Raw genomic sequence first — 20,072 nt, forward strand, 5'->3', positions numbered from 1 at the left:
AGGACCGAGGCGTTAAGGGCGTTATAAATTCTCCCTAGCGCACCAGCTCAATCTAGAAACGTGTTCTCAAACCAAGGGGATGATGGGGAAAAATAAAGCATGGTGGAAACCCTCGTCACAAGACAGACTTCGGACGACACCTGCACGCGGAGGTGCAGTGAAGGCAATGGGCAGCGTTTCCCTTCCCCGCGAGCCAGAGAAGAAATGTCATCCCCTGTAGCAACGGCAGGACATCATCCGAGCTCATCTTGGTGCATAGACGGGAGAGCATCCGCAGTCTGTCCGGTATCATAGTGTCTCAGGTTAGGGAAAGCGGATTTCAAGGTGATGAGAGTGAAACATCTAGATACAAGGGCCCCTTTCCCTACCTCCGGGCGCCGGAAAAAAAGAAAATTCCTGTTCTATCGAGGCGATTGCCGCGTGTGGAAGTAAGCGCGAAGCCAGTTGCCGCGTTATTTCCATTAGGAGAGGAACAAAAGGAGGAAAAAGGATTGAATGAGGTAAATCAAGTGCGCGCCCGATTCTCGCGTCAATCACCACTGCATGGCCCCAAGCTCCAATATCGGTCCCTTTCGGGGATTCTCATGGCGACAGTGATATATCAACAGTCCCAGCTGGGGGAAAATCATTGAGCGCACTCAATGCAAGCTCCAGAGACTCGAGCTTTTGCCGCAAGACGCCCACCTCGGTCTTGATATCCTCCAAAGCTTTGACCCGGTCAACCGCAGTTTCAATGTCCTTGTCTGCTGCAACCGCGACCTTGCTAGGGTTGCTTTGGCTCGTAAGAGCCGTAGATGCGCGGCTGCTGAAGCTCGATAGGCGGCTTTGAGGAGGGGGAGAACCGCTGCCGCTGCTGGAAGACGACTCGGAGCCTTGTCGGAACATCCGGGCAAAGAACGACGGCCGACGCCCCTGACCGCCAGACGCGCTGCTGAATGAAGCAGTGCTGGACTGTCGGTAGTATCTCGGGGCTGCATAGCTGGTTGACTCTCGACGGCTTCCATCGTTGTTGTTGAAGCTTACTTCAGACCTGTTCAGTCCCGGGATGCTGGACATGCGTCGATGGGTGTTCTCGTTGAGGGGAGGGTAGACGCGGTTCAAGCCATCGAGCTTGTGCTGAAAGGCTTCTTCCTCCTCTTCTCGTCGCATCTCCTTTTCCTTGCCCAGTTCTTGTCCGAGCTGCAGGATGGCGTTTTCTTGCTCACTGATCCGGGCGGTCAGAGACATCATCCTTCTGGCAACCGACTCATTCCATATCTCTGAATCTTGCAGCTGAGAGGCCTGGTCGTCGACTTGCTTCTCCAACTGGTGAACGGACATGGCGCGCGTCTTGTAAGCACTCTGGAATTGGATCAGCAACTTCTCCGCCTCTTGTAAGCGCTCTTCAGCTGATTTATCCGGGGACTGAAGAATCTTGACGTCAAGCTCGAGCAAACGTTTCTCTTCCGGGACCGGAATCACAGGCGTGATCGTTGCCGAAGGCCATTTCTCCTTGTCCACAGAGGTCAAGGACGCCTTCTTGACTCGCACGCTCTTCACTTCGGTGAAGGGCCAGATTTCGTTGATATCAGCTTTTGCGTCGTCGAAGGAAATTGTACGCGGCTTAGAGGGCCTTATCTCTGACTTGGCAGGTTCGCAAGGCTTGAAATCCTGGGGTGTGGGTTCCTTGAGATTCAAGAAGCTCTCGACTGCAGCACTGTACAACGGCTGATCCGACTCAGAGCCACTGTCAATGTTCTCCTCATCTGACTCGGTGAGGGTGTGTAGCAGCCGTCTCGGTGAAGATGTCCCAGAGGCAACGGATTGCGCTGGAGATGTTGGACCAACCATGGACAGCTGGCGTTTGGTAGATGGCGCATTATTGACGTCCCATCCTTCTTTCCTTGGTGGAATGGTCAGTAACAGTTGGTCGTTCGCGCTTGTTCAACATACCAGATGATCGGTTGGCTGGGAGCGACCGATGGAAATTGGTTTTGGAAGTAGTCTGAAGCAGTCGGTGGCTGTTGTACGACCGCCATCCTGTTGAGCGGGAAGCCAACTGCGACGAAGAGGATGGAAGTTCAGCTGATGGCTTGTGAATTTCCTTATGATCTCACACTGGATCTCGACATTTCTTATAGCCATCTCGTGCTCCTGGGATGCGGGTAGAGTTCCAGAATGCTACCTCGCATCCAAAGAGAAGAGAGCGAGCATCGTAAGACGTCTTGAGCGCGATCATCGCGATCATCCACCGTGAAAGCTCGGCCCGACTTGCACGATCCTCAGGTTCGTGAAGAGGCGGTTAACTGTAAGCTGCACGTGTAGTCAGGAATGAACGCTTTAGATCAGCCTCGCTTTGTGTCGCAAAAAGCGATATCAGTAGCAGGGTGATCAAACACATGGTGCTTGGCACGGGTATTGAAGTTCTGTTGTCTATTACTTCGGTTGCAGTGGGTCCCGTGTCGGGACGTTGCCGAGCTTTCGGATTTGACAGCCTCGTGGGATTTTCATGCTCGGGTCTGACTTGGTGCAGAGAGCAGAGAGCCTGAGGCGCGGTCTTCGAATTCTAGCTCGAGAATACCTGGAAGAGTTAGTGGTGGCAAGAACGATGTGTTCCAGAGCAGTTAGTTGACCATTCCAAGGGTGTCGCGATGATCCGAGCGAAGAGGGAGAATGAAAATTGTGAAGCAGTATCAAGTCGTTTTTGGCGAAGCTTACAGCAGCTGGTAAAGCAGAGGAGCCGAGGCGAGGCGAGGCTCTGGGCAATACATCCAATCATACATGGACGGGGGTGGTCCTTCAAAGGAATACGCCTGCCAGTAGAGCAGCAACTGTTACCGCACTTTTTCGAGCCAACGAGATAATATCGAGTATCATACAAAGAGAAATCTATGCTTGAATTTGCATCTACACAATTCCACTGAAATTCTGACCTCGGTGTTGGACGGCGTACTGCCAGATAGTGTCCCAGTTCCGGCACAAATGCCAATCGCCCCAGCCGTCCACCCCATTGACCAGTTTTCCACTGGGTAGGACAATGGCAGACTCGTATGAGACATCTCCTGCACACATGATACTTTGACGGAGGTAGTCGAAACAATGCCTTGCATGGCCTAGAAGGTGGTGATGTGCCGCGAGACCCTGCGCCTCGTGCTCTTGCCTTTGACTGCCTGAGAGGTTGTCGTAGAAGATGCTCCGAATGATGTACTTTGGGCGCAATAACATCGGGTTAGCCATCACAATGCTCCTCGCACTTCGCCAGAGATTCAAAAGCCGATGCTGCTCGGCATGTACAGAAGCAAGAGGAGGAGAAACAGAAACCTTACTTACCAGGCAATGTAGCTGGTGGAATACAGAGAGTCCAAATGACTCCTTGCCAGCAACCGTGGCACTAGGTATTCCTGGTCTAGCTGAAATCCGTCGCGGATTGTCCACGTTTACAAATCCTTGACCATCTGTTTCTCGTCAAGGACGGAAAGGTCGCGTTAGTGGAAAAAACTGGCTAGGTAGCGGAGGGCACGGCCCGGCAACGTACATGGCAGCAATTCGCTCCAAGCCGTGTCCGATTGATTCGAAGGCGGCTCGGCATAGCGAACATCTTCAGCGAATTGTCTCCAGATCAGTGGAACTGTTGGCGAGATTAATCTTTGATCGACGAAAAGAGAAAGGTATCCTCACTCTTTGTGCCGTCGATGGAATCGTCTCGCATCACAAGATGGTCGTTTGAATTGCTGGTGAGAATGGTCAAGACGACTGCAGCGACCAGACTTATTGCGAATGAACTGATGACGAGAAGCCGGCATGGTTGAGATCTTAGCGCAGGAGTCTCACTTTCTTTCTTGTGCGTCAAAGTCCAACGCATCTGCAGCGCTTCTGCTTCTGAGTAATCTAAATGATCAGCCATGTTGACGCGAGAGATTCAATTAACCAGTTTGGAGGCCGCTCGAGAGAATATGATGCCTACCACGGGGGAAGTTAACAGGCACATCTGTCAACAGCATGGAATGTGTACCATGTGAATGGCTCTGCTGAGGTTCACTCGCCGGGCTTGAGTCGCAACATTGACATTGGTGAGGACTCGCATAAGCTCGGGTTCGTGGTGGGTAGAGCCGAAATCGCATGGTTTTTTGATGCGAGAAGAAAGCGAGGGATGAGCTTTTAATACCCACAGTCGGATACAGGTGGTAGAAGAAGATGCGAGGATCCTTGGGTTGTCGAGCGATACTGTGATCTTGAATAAAATAGTTCTAAGCCAACTCTTCGCGCTCACCTGCGCCCAGCGGCTTGGATGAAATAGTTTTGCACTCCAGTCAGTATGCTCTTGTCAAAATCCAGCGAATATTCAGATGTCAGATTGGACGATGAAGAAATCATAATCAACCATCCTGAAAACAGAGTCTGCAAAGGGCCGTGGCCGTATCTGCCGTGGGCCTTGGCCATTTTCCTCTCGCTCCTATTGATACGGAACATATGGGGACAGAGCGAAGAGTCCAGAGAACGGCAAGCTTGGGGTTCCTATGAAGCAGGCTTTGCAACAGACATAGGTCCGCCCTGCAAAAGGTTGTCCGAGGTCGATTTGTTGAGCTGACGTTCGTGGGCAGATCAGACCAGGCCCCTGATTCGACTGAAGCAAGTCCAATTCTACGGTTCATTTCGCGTCAATGATGAAGGCATCTGGCACTTGAGTCGCAACGACAGCGAGCCGGTGTATGTGGGAAAGCCAAGCCCAGAGATCGATCTTGCCTGGGATGCATTGATCATACGTGAGTGTGTGTGCAAAACAGAATGAAGACAGCGACTGATGAGATTTGGGGCGCAGCTCGGTTCGCAGGATTGTACCGAGAGGATGCCGAGCGCCTGGGGTTGACGTTGAGCGGTGACGACTACGAGCATGACCGCATTTGGATCGAGTACGGCCCAATCCATCTTCACTGTTCAAGTTGTTCAGTCCGGAGGGACCGCCACTAACTATTGTCACGTCAATGGCCAGACCAAGCGGATATCATGATTTGCACTGTCTGAATTACATCCGAAGAGCGCTGGATCGCGAATACTACACAGAAATCGTCTTCGACCGCACGACGCCCGTCATGCCTGGCATGGCAAGCGACCGGCTACACTTGGGTGAGGCGTGCCTGTCTGAAGGTGAACTACTTGGGCCGTGAGGACTGACTGTTGAGATCTAGACCACTGTATTGAGCTATTGAGGCAGTCCCTTCTCTGTCACATGGATCTGACGCCCATACCCAAACGATGGCTCGTCAACGGGAATATGCTGCATGCGGATCAGGATCAGATGCATACTTGCAGAGACGCCAGGCCCATTCACGATTGGATTGATGGGAAGTCGATTTCGAAGAATCCTGCTTGAACTTGTTGTTCATATAGCATCGAATCGTATGTGATAGATAGGGTTTTCGTTGGCGAGTAATATAGGTATTCAGCTGAAAGGAGCCTGCAAACCCCAGCGAAAGAAGTTACCTACCTAAGGTGCCTAGGTATAATCCAAGAGACTCACTCATCGTAAACGAATCCACGCACACTTGCTACTGTAGCTCGGGTGCGAATGACGGACAAGCATCAGCTAAGGCCCAGGGTTGCCTAACAGTCCAATTAGGCGACGCCTAGACAGCATTCGACGTCACGGTCTGGGGCTGGCGATAGTGGATTGGGTAGAGAGACTGGGGCAAACCCCCACCAGCAGCGTCTTTCCAATAGCAAGTTAGCATCCCACGGCCAGATGCATTCATTTCCTCACAATCCTTACCAAAATGCCCGCACTGCCAGTTGCCCAATCCACCTCTGGGAGAACTTGGTGCAGCCAGACTCATTGCACATGGCATTCTCATCCTCATCCTCATCCTCGCCCTTGCTTGGCCCTTGATGCTCTAGCCATTGCTTTGTTCTCCTCTTTCTTTGCTCTTGTGCAAACGTCCTCACCTATTACCACAAGTCCTCGATCCCAACAACAAGCTTCCACCTCGCCTGAACCTCCAGCTGTTCGAACCTAAACAGTGAGGTCAACATCTTCCTTGGTCTGCCCCTCTCAAAGATCGCCGTCTGCACCATCGTCCGCTCCCACAGTCACCCCCTGACCTCACAAAGATCCGTCCCTGATCTCTGTTCAATTGCTAAAGGAGCTACCTCCTGTCGGCTGTCAAAGCACGCCATTCTCCTCCTGAACGCTTCGGTGCCGTTTCCAGGAAGTGGTCTTGTGCTTTGACAGAACCCGCCCCCGTCAGCATTGTTGCGAGGGAGAAAGAGTTCGAACAACCACGGACCTGTGATGGAGTGTGGAACGCAGAGGGATCTTCTCAGTCGCACCGATTGAGAGATCTATCTTGCGTTCCATCGGGTTCCGCAGCCCATTGTGCGTATAGGCGAGCAGGACTGGGACACTGGTGAAAATAATATTGTGCTCGCCGGCCGCGCCCGCGATAGGAGGAGACAAGAAAAGTCACACGCCCGTCGATTTTTCTGCCCGTCCTGTGGTCAGTAAACGACCACCATCGCTGGGGCGATGAATCATGCCAGCAAAACCGCTGACGATACCTCGCCCCTTGTCCACGACCCAACATCCAAACTTCCGTCAAAATCATCGCAACCTCCGATAGCCATGGGTGCCAAATCGAAGGTGGACACCACCTGGACTTCGCCCGATACTCGAATCTACTACGCCAAAAAGTACAGGCAGGTTCTCTCGTCCGCTCCCGCATGCGCCTTTGCCGTGATCGCAGGGGTGAGTGGCCTGGAAATGACCTCGTTGAACGCATCATTTGACAAGTCTCCAGGCCCCTCTTGAAAATGTCAAAGTTCGAATGCAATCGTAAGCGAAGCCATTCAAACCGCATAGCAGCCGTGCTAATAACCATTAGGCGTCATTTTGCCCATGCCTTGGAAGCTACCAAGTACACTTACCGTACCGAAGGCATTCGTGGGTTCTGGGCTGGTAAGAGCCAGACGCGAGTGAGATAGAACACAAAAACTGACATCTTCAGGCACATTTAATCCACTAGTCTCCATCACCTTTTCCCGCGCCCTTGGTTTCTCCATCTATCGGAAAGCAAAGTACACGTTTGACAGCTGGATCGAAAAGGCCACCGGGCGATCTCCTCTTCAACATGTCAATAAGCCTGGCACTTATCCAGATATCTACACCATGACATGCTTTACTGGAGCAGGAATGGTCTCGGGTGCCGTTACCGCTGTCGCCTTGAGTATGCCTTTCCGCCACAGAATCTTTCAGTCGAGGCAATGCTGATAAATGTACAGCTCCGGTCGAACTCATCAAGAATGCAACTCAGACATCAGTCCTCATGGCCTCTCAGGCTGATCATACCTCGGCCTCACCAACGCCAGCCGCGCCCAAGAACGCAGGCCGAGTCAGCTCCTGGACGTCCATGAAGCGAATCATCGCCCGACAAGGCCCTCTGGGTCTTTGGACCGGATTCCGATTGCATTTGGTTCGAGATGTCATTGGCAGTGGCATCTATTTCGGGGTATATGAGACAACGAAGCAGTCACTCAACTCATACTATGGGGCTGAGAAGGCTAACTCTGCGGGCGCGATTGCGATGGCGGGGGCTCTTTGTGGCGTTGGTGCTTGGGTTGTGGTATGTTTTTCTTACACGGCTGTTTTCTTGGTTCTCAACTCTCTTTGTCTCTTTTGGCTCTGACACGCTGTCCCCTAGACCTACCCGCTCGACACGATGAAAACTCGCGCACAGAACAATCTCGTGGGCTCTTCTCTCCCCTCTTCCACTTCCAGTCAGAGTCTCGGCGCGGCCATCGGATCCACGGCCAAATCCGCCATCCAACGTGTCCCCAGCAATTGGAAAGGCGTGGAAATGATCATTATACGTTCGTGTCTCCAGAACATGATCCAGATGTCGTTTTTCGAGCAGGCAAAGGTGTGGATTGACAAGCTGGAGTTTTCCGATGGAAGCAGAACCCTGCCGGAGGTGGAGAGGCATTTTGGACGAGATAGCAAGATTGTCCACAAAAATGACAAGTTGTGATGGACGGACGCTTGGACAGCAAATTGACAGGATAGTGAATGTTTTTGCCGGCCTTGTCTTGGCCAGAAAATGAAAGGAAATGCGCATCTGATGAAGCCGGCCCGTTCCTTGTTTCGCAATGCCTTCTCCATTTCGTCTTTCCAGGCTACCCACTGCCCTCATATCCTCAACTCTTTGATTGAGAACGGAGGCTTCCAGCCCATCATAGTCAGCAGGAGCACGGCACAATCGAAAAGGAGAGGGACCTAAGCGCGGAATTGACGCTGGACAACGCTGCGACCACTTGCCTGCCTGCCTACCTAGATAGATACAGACCGTTTCTGCTCCTGTTGGATCACTGCGCCAAACCCTCGCGCGGTAAGAGGATACCAGCAGCCAAACACCTTCATCACCGTTCAGGGGTTTGCAATTGACTCGGAGGGCGGGCTTCATTGTCCTCGGAAGGAGTTCGCATGCCAGTTTTGCGGTGTTTCTGATCCGGGATCACTACGGTGAGTACCCTGATTCCAAGCCGATGATACGCGCTGGAGCCCTCACCTCACCCATCTATCTACCCACCATACACTTCCGGCCATGTCGCTTCTCGGTGCGGGCTGGACGTCACGCAGGCGCCAAGGACCAAGGATCCCAAGAACGAAATTTTGGTCACTGAAGCCAATCAAAGCAAGGGAGGCGCATATGGAAGGGAAGAAGTCGTTGGAGTCGCGGTGCCAGATTCTCCTGTACCACTATTGATTCTCGAAGACGCCCCGGGGGAAGGGGGTTGGTTCAATCCTGCGCGGCAGTCGTCTATTTTTCCATCACTGACATACTTCTCATCTGGGTTCTTCTTTTTCTCACTCAAACGTGAAACAGTCCGCTCGTAAGGCGACAGCCTGCCGCATGGGGGGAAGTGTTAGATTACCTACCTACCTACCTAGGTACCTAGATAGTCCACTCCGCCACCGTCTGTCTTCTGTTGGTGTTGTCGTTTATATCTCGCTGTCTTATCGAGGCCGGGGTCTTCTTCAGCTTGTTTCTCTCGGGTCCCTTTTTCGTTTCTGAAAATGACATTATTCCCCCCTTTTTCGAGAGGGTTTCTCCCAGCGACGAGATTGAGAAATAGGGTTGATGGATCGACCTAGTTCCGAGAGGCTGGACAGGCGCCCCGGGGGAAGAGAGATGTCGGTGATGGCACAGTTGATTTATCATCATCGTCACATATGCATCCTGCACAAATCTGCCTGCCCATGGAAATTTCTTACGGGACACTGCAACGGGCGAACTTGGCAAGAGGACAGATGGTCAGAGACTTCAGAAGTCGGGCCTTGGAGCTGGGGTCCCAGATAGATGGATAGCTCGATGAGAGACGGGGTCCGGCGATTGCATATCATTCCATAGGTGCCAAAGAGAAGGTTCCCTTTGGGGAAGGGAGGCCCCATACGCGCTCGAACACAGCAAAAGCCAACCGAAAAACATATCGCGGTACCCAGATCTGTGCCTTACGGCTGGCGCTGGTGCGGTGCCGGATATCGGGCTTGGATTCATTACCCAGATTTGCTCCGAGCGAACGAAGCGACGACAACAACAACAAACCGGCGTTGAGCGGCATCTTGTATTATCCCGCGGATCAGGCCTCTAACCTGATATTATATAAGTGTAAAGGGGGTGGCCACCCAGATTTCCAATCACCAAAGTATAAAAAGCAGTAAGATGCGCCCATTTAGGGGGTGCCAGTACCCCCCTCGTGGAGTTGTGTTGGGCTGGCTGAGTAATTGCTAAAGGTTCCCCCGGCATTCGATTTCCCGCCTTGTGGCTTTTGGGGGGAATGGGACATTGAAAATGCCGGCATCCGTCTGGTTTGGGCATCAGGGCCGACCGGCCAGAGTCCCAAATTGGAGGAAGAAGAAAAAAAAAGGAACCATTGAACGAGGGTCCAAGGGGGCCCCAACGGACGAAAAATCCCATTGGAATGGGACCTGATGATCTGTTATGACGAAGGACAAAATTGAGGGTCGACGAGGAAGATTTCATCCGAAGCGTTCGGCATGTTGTTTAGTGGAGTTTCTGGGTCAGTCATGACGTGACGACGACGACTACGACGACGGGATTTTCTCATTGCTGTCCCTGTGCTGTGAGATGTTGTGTGTGGTGCTGTTGGTCGTCTTGCCTGTGTTCGTCGTCCTATAATTACACATTACAAAGGCGTTTTGTCGGCTTAGAGTGGGGTTTGGTGGTCGGGTCTCTGGCCGTCTCTTTTGCCGGGAGTATAAAGTGATACTGGGTGTACAGCACTCTGTCCATCTATCCAATCTCTCCCTTTCCCAACCAAGTCTCACCATAGACATTTAGATCCCCTTGAAGACGAAAAAAGACATTAGAAGAAAGAACTCATAGAGTAAAGAACAAGAGAAAGAGACATACGATTTGCCCTTGATCAAAGACACTTCCCTTTTTTCACTTCACCGCGGCAAAATGAGCGACAGATTCCCGTCCGAGATCAAGGATGCTTCCCCGCTGGGCCAGCCCTTGAAGTTCGAGTTCAGCGGCAAGACGGCCCCGAACCGCTTCCTCAAGGCCGCTATGACGGAACGTCTATCGTCGTGGGATCCCGTCAACAAGGAGAAACGCGGTGTGCCGTCCAAGGAGCTCATCCGGGTCTACCAGCGATGGGGAGAAGGTGGTCTCGGGTTGATTCTGACGGGGAATATCATGGTCGACTACACGAGTTTGGAAGCCCGTACGTGCTCTCTCTCTCACACACCACAGGGTCAACCAACACGCTAACACCCATCCTCAGCTGGGAACCCAATCATTCCCCCGGGATCCCCATTCGAGGGAACCCGGTTCGAAGCATTCAAGGAGCTTGCGAGCCAGGCCAAAGCTCACGGAAGTCTTGTCGTTGGCCAGGTCAGCCACCCCGGTCGCCAAGTTGAAGCCAGACTCGAGCCTCATCCCATCTCTGCCAGTGATATTCAACTAGAAGGGGATATCATGGGGATGAGATTCGCCAAACCTCATGCAGCCTCGCTTGACGACATCAAGGACATCATCAACCGTTTTACCCATGCTGCCGAGTATCTGGCCAAGGCTGGCTACGACGGCATCGAGCTTCGTAAGCTCCCTTGCCCATAAATGTTTGTTGTGCTAACGACACGTCTAGATGGTGCCCATGGCTACCTCTTGGCCCAATTTCTCAGTCAGACAACCAATAAGAGGACCGACCAATATGGCGGCTCTTTGCACAACCGTGCTCGGCTCACTCTCGAGATCGCTCAGTCCATTCGCCAGAAGCTGCCGGCATCCTCGGGCTTCGTGCTTGGAATCAAGATCAATTCCACCGAATTCCAGGAGGGCGGATTCACAGGTGATGAAGCCAAAGAACTCTGCGTCCTGCTAGAGCAGAATGAGTTCGATTTTGTCGAGCTTTCGGGCGGGACGTATCAATCCCTCGCATTTCACCACAAGAGAGAATCGACCAGGAAGAGGGAGGCGTTTTTCATCGAGTTCGCAGAAATGATCACTCCAGCGTTGACGAAAACAAAGACGTATGTCACCGGCGGCTTCAAGACCCTGGATGGTATGGTCAGCGCCTTGAAGAGTGTCGATGGCGTTGGGCTTGCTCGGCCCGTTTGCCAGGAGTTCCATCTGGCAAAGGACTTGTTGGACGGCAAGGTCTCAGCTGCCATCAATCAAAAGGTCGATCAAGACAACTTTGGTCTCACCAACGTCATTGCCGGCTCCCAGATAAGGCAAGTTGGCAGAGACCAGGAGCCGATCGATATGTCGGTTCCAGAGAACGTCGAAGCCTTCATGAAAGACATGGGTGCCTGGGCTGAGAAGATGGGGAAGGGCGATGCCGCCAACTATGGATACGTCGACATCGAGTCTGCCCAAGCAAAGCCGTACGGCACAGTATAGTCGGCTGCGAAGTTGGAGAGTGGGGTGTTTGTTCCGCTTCAGCCGTGATGTGTCGATAGATAACTAGACCGATAGACTCGGGCGTGCTGAACTTATAGATCGCGGGACTCTATTGTATCAGATCTTTTGCTTCTCTTTCTCTTTCTCTTGATCCTTGGTCTTTTCTGCTTCATTTTCGATGACCAGAATACTTCCAGCCACTGCAATCCCGATGCAAGTCAATGCCATGAGACTTATCCCGCCCGTGTTGGGTCTGAACTTTCCTTGTTGTATGTCGCGCAGAGTCGAGAAGTAGCGCAGCGTTCCGTGGCCGACGCACAAGCTCCCGCTCGCGACGAGGACGCCTGCGGCAATCTTGGTTCTCGAGTCTGACAAGTGAAGCAAAGTGGGCGACAGAGCCGCAAGGGCTTCCACTTTCTCGAGAGCGACACCCAGAGCAATAAATCCGAGGCCCGTTCGGGCCCAAGCAAGGAAGGTTCTCTCAGAGGCAAGGAGATCGCGAGCCACAGAGCCCGTATTGGGAATGGGAGCGACCCTGATAAAACGTGTGAGTCGAGACAGCATCTCTAGTCGGAGGTCTTAGACCTCGTGGAATCTGTGTATCATCAATTTCATAAGGGTTCCTGGCGAGTACAACTTGGAGCATAAGGCCCCTCGCGGCTACTATTAGTACCTGATGAACCGAAAACGAGGCTGCGTCGTCTTCACGGAGGAAAGTGCGCCGAGTATACGAAACCACCTGCAGTGTTTGGTGCCCACAGTGTCTACAGACTCCATTTCTATTCCCTAAGGTAAGTGTTGTTCGACACCGCAAGACACATGACTGTCTGCTAACATCCAATGCAGGGCTGATAATGAATCATGTCATCTTCGGCAGACCTTGACAATGACGACGACTACGTCGCTAAGCTTCTCGTCGACGATGCGAGGAAGAGTTCGGTGCGCTATGCTTCCCAAGGCCTGTCCGCCTTGCTGCCCCAAAGACCGACCGCCCCCTGGCCGAAACCGAATACTCGCTTCCTGAAAACCTTGGTCCGTGAAGCCGATAGCCACAATGCAAAACTGAAGGAAAAGGAAGAACTGGAGGCAAGAATCCGTCTAAGAAGGATCGTAGGCGCCGGGCCAGCCACCAGAAACCCTAAACGGGACCGGGACAACGAAGGTCACAAGCGGGAGCGGAAGAGACGACGGTTAAGTGACGACGCTGAAGACGCACAGAGCCCCCAGAGAGACAGACGTGACAGAGCCCGAGTGTCCAGACATAGCCAGAGCCCTGAGCAGCGCGGAAAGCGAGACGATGAGCACAGACGGCGGCGGCGGCGGCACCGGCAGAAGAGTGACGAATCCAATGAAGACCACGACTATAGAAGATCTCGACTTGACCGCTCTCCTCGCCGAAGCAGGTCTCATTCACGGACCAGGTCCAGAAGCAGGGAGAGAAAGGAGCACAGGGAGACACGCAAAAGAGACAGACACGAACGAAAATCCCGCCGACTTTCTCCACCCACCGACACGAAACCAGAGTGGCAGAAGGATGCCAGGGACCACACTCGCACGCATATGCCTTCGAGATCCTCCTCCACCTCATCCGACCCTCTCGCCTCACTGATCGGCCCACACCCAACATCGGCTGACGCAGAGCAACCTCCGCAGCGCCGTGGCCGGGGCTTCAACCACCATGCCTCGCACCGGTCCCGCTCAAACATCGACGCCCACTTCTCCCCAACATATAATCCCACCACACCGCACGACGAGGGTCTCGACTCTGACACTCTGAACCTGGGGGACGAAGGAGGTGACCTGGACGAATGGACATCCGCGCTCTCAGCGCTTCGAGATCGGAGAGCCTGGCGCGCGAAGCAGGCCGAGCGCATGAAAGACGCCGGCTTCACCGACGCGGAGATCGAGCGGTGGGAGAAGTCCTCCTCCCGGACCCTCCTGGGCGGCGGTTCAGGAAAAGACGAGGGCGACGTCCGCGACGTCAAGTGGCGCAAGAAGGGCGAAGAGCGGGAGTGGGACATTGGCAAGGAGAGAAGTCCCAGCCCCAGTGTATCCGGCGGCGACATGCCTGGACCTGCCGTTGTTGGCAGGGCAAAGTCACCGGCAAGAGAGGGTAATGCGACGAGGACCTCGAGCGAAGGAAAGAAGACTGCTAGAGGGAAAGGGGTTGACTCCGCATGGCGCCGACCCGAGAGCGGCCTTCTGAAGCAGTTCAAGAGCGCTCTTCGTTGAGTTGGCGCCTCCAAGTCCCAGCCCGCCCAGTTCCTCCTCACTCGATTCAAGCTGCATCACTACCTACCTAGGTATATAATATGTATATGCGGGTAGCTTCGTTCCGAAATGCGAAGGAATCGAGCTCATCTTGTCTTTGCACCTGGGCACATTGTTCCTGTTCCTGCTTGAGACGAGAGGAGCCCTTTCTATCTTATCTGCCAAATCGTCATCTTCACATCTTCATCTTATAAACCGGACAAGTGTCGCTCATTGTACACTATATCTATACCCCTACCTAGTGGTATAGTCTGCTTCAGATCGCTCAGCTTCGCCCCCGGCTCAGCCCTCGCCATTCGCTGCTGGTCCTCTCCCGGGCCTTTTCAGACCCCATTTCTTCATGCCTGTCAACCCTTCCAGCTATTTTCCTTCCATGAGTTACATCATAAGAAGCGGCCATGCGTATTCATTCCTCCTTCGTGCTCTGGATCGTCCATCCCGTTCGTGAATCAAGTTCAAATCTGTGGCAACCAAAAGGCCCCCAATGGAAAAAAGAGCTCCCAACTCGTCGACCCCAAACTCCCATATTCTTCCACAATGCCGCATTTTGATCGACGGTGCCCCCCAAGCCGACTCTCAAGATCCAGACAAATGCCATTCACAGCGCTATAAATCAAAGCTCCCCCTCCCTGTTGACGGCTCTCACCCTCACCCTCCGCTCCCCTCACTATCCGGCCGCATCGTCTCGCCTTCGATGCTCTTTTCGCTTCGGTTTCTCTTCCAGAATGCGAGCCCCAGCTTTAATCGACTCCTCCTCCTGCCCATAGTCTTGGTACTGGCTTTTCTGTCTTTCGCACTCGATTCATCCACGTCTCCGTTGCTCAAAATGGTCGTATGTATGTCATATTTGCTGCTTTCTCTGCTGGTGGCGCTATTACTGCCCATGCTAAAACTGGGTCTCAGTACCGGACTTCCTGAGTGCATCGGTGCACTTACTGTCCGGTTTCGTATGGCCTGAAGACTGTTTCGAAGCCTTGTCAATTCCTCACTCTTGTCTGAGGTGTAGCTTGTAGCTTCAGTGCTTTCACTAGGGGTCAATACGTGCTCGCCACCCCCACCGCCTCTCGGCACACTACTTGTCACGTTGTCGCTCTGAGGCGACTTAGTCGGCGGTGATGCGTCTATCGCTTCGATCTTCGACTGCTTCGACTCAACGTCGCTTGCTGGTGCACTCGCACGTAGGGCGGGATGCGAAGGATTGTAAAGTTGTTGCGGATCGTAGGTTCGCACTGGTTCATCCTTCTTCGAGGTCGCAAAATTGAATTTATGCATGTCGGCCGCTTCTGAGGTGTCGTTTTCTTCCAGAGCTTCCCGAGGGATGGCCTCCGTTCCTGCACGCATTGATACCGCGTTATCTCTTCTTGTGTCATGTAGGGGGTCTAGAGACTCTGCAGCGTCATTTGCTGCTGCTGCCAGCCGTGGAGTGCTGCTGGAAGTATTGGCATTATTCTTCTCACCGCCATGAGAGCCATCGAGCGTAAGTTCCACCGGAATGTGTTCACCATTGACGAGGGCTGAGCCCGACCGTTCGCGATCCGACACATTCAAGTTCTGCCTGGAATCCGAGGCTGATTGTCGACGAGTGGTGGTATCAGCGCCCGGAACAGCGATGCCTGCAGCGGCTGCTAATGACGACTGATGAGAACTGTCTTGCGGAGGAGTGTTACTACTCTTCCGGCCACGCGCAGACTCAGGGAGCGGCTTCTCTGGTACAGGGTCCAGAGCACGGAGCGGAGATGTCGGCAACTGCTTTTCCTTCCCATGATCCTGCGATCGCCCGACAGGACTTTGGGTCCTGGGACTGACTGAACCGCCATCACCAAGCCCAGTTCCCCTTCTGACAAGCAGAAGTTTCTTTTCGTGCTCGGCTCTTGTAAACCAAACGCCCTTGTTCGTGAGGATCTCGTCGGCGGCAAACCGCATGGCAGGAATTATGTCAGCAACATTCGCGAAAAGCGGATGAGCAAAGATGGTCATGAAGCCAATCTGGCCATTAGCAAGCTTCAACATGTTGCCCAGCTCGGGAGGGCCGCCAAAGAGTGTCGTCTCCATTCCGACTGCTTGCTCCATCTCTCCTTGATGCGCAAACTCCTTCTGCAGTAGATGGGTCCATTTTTCGGCCACCAACCATGGTCGCGCCTGTTACGGTGAGCACAAGGAATGGATTAGAAGTTGGGTGATGTGACATACCACATTGCTGATGTCAGCGCATTTAATCAACAGTCCACAAGCCAAGGTCCGTGCCCAATCAATGTCCTTCGGAGTCCATCCATCGGTCGCTCCGCTTTCGTGAATCTTTTCCTGTAGATTTCCCAGTTGTTGCATATAGTCGGAATGGATGCCCATGTCCGTGGCGAGGATGGTACTGATCATCAGTTTCCGAAGAGCTTTGTCCTGAAATGCTATGTGCCAGTGGCGCCGGAGAATCTGAGAGTAAGCCGCACAATGGAAGGCCTCTAGAACCGACTGGTCGTTGTACAGTTGTGCGAGAGGTGCGTTTAGTTTGACCAGAAACATGTTATTGACGCCAGGATGGCCGACGTCGTGACCAATGGCTGAAACCAGCAGAGTCAGCGCTTCAAAAGGCCCTAAGAGGCGCGCTATTGGTGATTTTCTGTCTGCGAAAGGAGATGGTTCGGCACCGGCAGGATATGGCGGTAGTGTGCCTATCTGGAGGAGGAAGTAGAATACGGATTGCAAGACGTCGACAGCATGCCTGAAGTTGTGATAGAGGACGAAGGAGTTGTACGCGATCCGGCAGCCTTGCATGAAGTGAAGTAGGTCGCCTGTTTCGTGGGTAAGCGAGCTGCAACGACATCATTTGAAGACGGGACTCACGTTGATTCATGCTCCATTGCTCACACTCTTCCATTTCAAGACAATGGTTAAGCATAAAATAACCAGCATAGACGAGTTCATCTTCGGTAAAATCATGGGCAGAAAAGTCCCACCGGCCCACAGCTTCTGCCACGGCCTCTTTTCGCGACTCTTGCACATATAAGTCGCGATGCTGGTAATCCTCGATAAGATTTTGCGGCTCGCAAATCCCTTTGAGCAGTTTCTTCACCATGGCTTCGCGAAGATAAGCATAAGGTTTCTCCTCTTCCATGCCGACCCATGATTGCTTGCGATTCCTCCGAGCCATGGCCATGAAGCCTGCTTGTTCCTTTTTCGCATTTTTGTATATTCGGTAAGCGTGGACTGTCAAACCCATGATCCCGGCTTTGTCCAATGGGCTCTTTACAACATCGAGCGCGCCAGCATCCAGACACTGTAACATTAATTGGGCATCGATAATATCGGACTTGTCTTCGATTGCGACGGGTTTGGACTCAGGGCCAAAGGGTGCCCGAGACACCTCCGGTTGAGGCTCGACGTCCACAGCCTGGTCCTGAGGATCATTCCGCTTGGGCTGGACAATCGCTACCGGTATTATCAGCTTGACCCCCTCGTCAACTTGTAGATCGGACGCTATTCGGGATAGAAGTTGAAGGCCGTATGACTCGTCGGATTCGGAAGAGAAGGTGATCTCCTTCCTCAGCAAGCTTGGGGACGGTAATGGAGAGTCGGAGGACGGGAAGAATCTAGGTCTCGCTTTCGTGTGCTCATGCTTTGACTCGGAGCCGACGTCGAAGCAGGCGAGAATTGGAGTACAATCGAGCTTGACCTGATCGTGAAGTTCGGACAACTTTGTGGAAAACGCCCTCCCAGAATTACATACATACACTGGATATGTCGACGTCAGCCGGCGATGGAGCTTGAAGTCTCAAGCTCTGCTTACCTTGGTTGAACACAGTCAGAAAGGCGTTGACGTTAGTCTGCAAGTCGAGGGGCAGGTCCGAGAATTCCACCTGCGAACCTGCTCTTGCGGGCGTGCTAGGAGACAACCCCTCTCTAGAAATCCATCTTTCTGTGTTGAATCTTTCGTCAATGTATATCACTCGACAGGCGGAAGGGTCCATGGCGTCAGCGGAGGGTTGTATAGCAGGAAGGAAACACCGTCGCGTCAAGAGGCTTTACGGGCCCATAATGCGATCAAACGGCCGTCGGGACGATTTGTGAGACCTCGATTTTGCCTTTTCCTCCTTTGGTGACGTTATGGAACTCTGGACAAGTTTACAACGGAGCCGACAGGAAAACTTGACGAGAAATGTGCGCTTATTGGGGGCCCATTTCGCGACGACGATGGTCCACGAACGAGCGGGCGAGCAAAGTGCTCTTTTCACCTGCAGTCGGCGAGAAGAGTTGTCTCAGCAGCTCGACGGGCCGACCAGAGCTAGTGAGAGAGGAGCCGAATACGCTCAGCCTGCGCCGATTCAATGCCGTCGAGAGTCGGGGAGTGTGGATGGGGAGGATGGCAAGGCAAGCTGCGAGTGGGTGGCAGGTCGCAGCTGTCAAGTTTTTCGAGTCTTCGGGTAGTCGCAGACGCCGCCGGGGAAGGTGACTGAAGCTGCAGACAGGCGAAACACAGACAGCTCTCGGATGAGAAGGTGAGAGTGACCTGGCGGGTTACCCGATCGGATAATGAAGCAGACAACTAGAAGGAGTGATGTTTGGCAGGCAAATGAAGAGAGAGGATCGAGCTCGGTCGGTCGCAGGAGGTCAGGGTAAGTGGTAGTAGTGGTGATAGTGTAGTAGTAGTGGTAGACACTTGCGAGTTGGCTTTGCTGGGGGCGACAGAGGGTGAAATCGAAAGGCCGAGCCCTCAGAGGTTTAGGGCGAACCCCCAAGGATTAGTTGGCCTAGTGGCCCTGTGGCACCAAGCACCAAGCACAATTGGGTCTGGCAATGGGGTGGATCTGGGATGGAAGGAAAAAGGAAGCGCAAGGGAAGCCGAAGAGAAGCGCGAGCGAAGGTGCAATCGAAGTGCGGAGCAGGCCAATGCATGCCAACGAGAGCCAATAAGGCCCCATAAGTGCCGGTCAGAGCGAGTAAGGGCCATTCGGAACCCCTCAAGGGCCAATGGGCTGGCGAGCGGCAGTCAAACGGCAGGCCCTTCTAAGTAGAGTTAGGGGTCCTCGAGTCCCCAATGCTCACCCTTCCCCCCCTCTCTGTTACCTGCCTAATCATTCTTTGGGGGCAAGTGACCTGTGCTCTTCTTGTCACCTCAGGTAGGTAGGTTATTCTGCCAGCTAATAGTATGTCAGCCTGCTCGGTACTTACCTGGAGCTACCTGGTTTGCGGTGTGAAGAAAGAAGGTATCCAGTTTCTTCTCATCATCCACTACTAGCTTACATACCGACTGCCCCGTCCCGTAAATGACTTTCCCTCTTCTCGGGAGCGATGTGCAACAATAACCTCTTTCATCCAGGCACACGGGAAGCTGGGTCTTTGGTAGCCCCCCATCTTGCTTGACCCTCTCAGGCTTCCATCAGCCTTCTAGAAGCCGCCCATCATTTGTCGTACCACAATCGCCTTTCTCCAGCAAAGTAGAGAAGGCAGATGATCACTGTTTTACTTTCTTGGCCTTCATCACTTCGTCATCCCTTCTCATCATTGTACACGTCACTGGCAGCAATTAGACAAAAAAGACGCATGGGTGGGGGATAGACATTCGACGACAACTCTCCAGGCACCCAGGAGGGCAATCAATTCATGGCGCAGCTGACCAGATACCTGGGCTCGCTGGATATGATATCAACACAACAGCAGCCTACGATGCTGCTCCTCCTGGAGCCCTGTTCCCGGGATATGTTTCTGTTGTCAACTTCATTCTGGGCCTGGCGTCCGTCGATCGTCGACTCGACTTTTGTCGATCATACTGAGGGGCCATCTCCCTCTTGGCCATTTGATTGTTTTCTTTGGCTGTGCCCTCTAGACTTCTGCATGCCGATCCAAACGGGCATTATCTCCTCTGGCAGTGATTCCCAGATTGACATATTTCTCCACCGGGGCTCGGACGCT

General features: G+C 53.1%; 8 protein-coding genes across 8 annotated transcripts; 4 read left to right on the forward strand and 4 right to left on the reverse strand.

Annotated features, from left to right (window-relative positions):
• Window positions 1-582: 582 nt before the first annotated feature.
• On the reverse strand, window positions 583-2,018 carry Z520_07161 (uncharacterized protein; the record flags this gene model as incomplete). Its single annotated transcript, XM_016777660.1, has 2 exons — window positions 583-1,882; window positions 1,933-2,018. The coding sequence occupies 2 exons, from the start codon at window positions 2,016-2,018 to the stop codon at window positions 583-585; spliced, it is 1,386 nt and encodes a 461-aa protein (XP_016631170.1).
• Window positions 2,019-2,886: 868 nt separating this feature from the next.
• Z520_07162 (uncharacterized protein) lies at window positions 2,887-3,883 on the reverse strand (the record flags this gene model as incomplete). Its single annotated transcript, XM_016777661.1, has 4 exons — window positions 2,887-3,186; window positions 3,310-3,434; window positions 3,515-3,607; window positions 3,658-3,883. 4 exons carry the CDS (start codon window positions 3,881-3,883, stop codon window positions 2,887-2,889), a joined length of 744 nt encoding a protein of 247 aa, XP_016631171.1.
• Window positions 3,884-4,294: 411 nt separating this feature from the next.
• Z520_07163 (uncharacterized protein) lies at window positions 4,295-5,144 on the forward strand (the record flags this gene model as incomplete). The annotated part of the gene is made up of 4 exons (XM_016777662.1): window positions 4,295-4,523; window positions 4,581-4,742; window positions 4,799-4,889; window positions 4,970-5,144. The coding sequence occupies 4 exons, from the start codon at window positions 4,295-4,297 to the stop codon at window positions 5,142-5,144; spliced, it is 657 nt and encodes a 218-aa protein (XP_016631172.1).
• Window positions 5,145-6,595: 1,451 nt separating this feature from the next.
• On the forward strand, window positions 6,596-7,997 carry Z520_07164 (uncharacterized protein; the record flags this gene model as incomplete). Its single annotated transcript, XM_016777663.1, has 6 exons — window positions 6,596-6,718; window positions 6,771-6,805; window positions 6,855-6,928; window positions 6,978-7,196; window positions 7,252-7,592; window positions 7,671-7,997. 6 exons carry the CDS (start codon window positions 6,596-6,598, stop codon window positions 7,995-7,997), a joined length of 1,119 nt encoding a protein of 372 aa, XP_016631173.1.
• Window positions 7,998-10,451: 2,454 nt separating this feature from the next.
• Window positions 10,452-11,897, forward strand: Z520_07165 (uncharacterized protein; the record flags this gene model as incomplete). The annotated part of the gene is made up of 3 exons (XM_016777664.1): window positions 10,452-10,716; window positions 10,777-11,091; window positions 11,140-11,897. 3 exons carry the CDS (start codon window positions 10,452-10,454, stop codon window positions 11,895-11,897), a joined length of 1,338 nt encoding a protein of 445 aa, XP_016631174.1.
• A 117-nt stretch (window positions 11,898-12,014) lies between these two features.
• Window positions 12,015-12,461, reverse strand: Z520_07166 (uncharacterized protein; the record flags this gene model as incomplete). The annotated part of the gene is made up of 1 exon (XM_016777665.1): window positions 12,015-12,461. One exon carries the CDS (start codon window positions 12,459-12,461, stop codon window positions 12,015-12,017), a length of 447 nt encoding a protein of 148 aa, XP_016631175.1.
• Window positions 12,462-12,758: 297 nt separating this feature from the next.
• Z520_07167 (uncharacterized protein) lies at window positions 12,759-14,129 on the forward strand (the record flags this gene model as incomplete). The annotated part of the gene is made up of 1 exon (XM_016777666.1): window positions 12,759-14,129. The coding sequence occupies one exon, from the start codon at window positions 12,759-12,761 to the stop codon at window positions 14,127-14,129; it is 1,371 nt and encodes a 456-aa protein (XP_016631176.1).
• Window positions 14,130-14,816: 687 nt separating this feature from the next.
• Z520_07168 (uncharacterized protein) lies at window positions 14,817-18,130 on the reverse strand (the record flags this gene model as incomplete). The annotated part of the gene is made up of 5 exons (XM_016777667.1): window positions 14,817-16,307; window positions 16,359-16,954; window positions 17,007-17,472; window positions 17,527-17,894; window positions 17,950-18,130. 5 exons carry the CDS (start codon window positions 18,128-18,130, stop codon window positions 14,817-14,819), a joined length of 3,102 nt encoding a protein of 1,033 aa, XP_016631177.1.
• Between the last annotated feature and the right edge of the window lie 1,942 nt (window positions 18,131-20,072).

The sequence above is a fragment of the Fonsecaea multimorphosa genome (assembly GCF_000836435.1).
Source record: "Fonsecaea multimorphosa CBS 102226 unplaced genomic scaffold supercont1.14, whole genome shotgun sequence".
In the NCBI taxonomy this organism is placed as follows: Eukaryota; Fungi; Ascomycota; class Eurotiomycetes; order Chaetothyriales; family Herpotrichiellaceae; genus Fonsecaea; species Fonsecaea multimorphosa.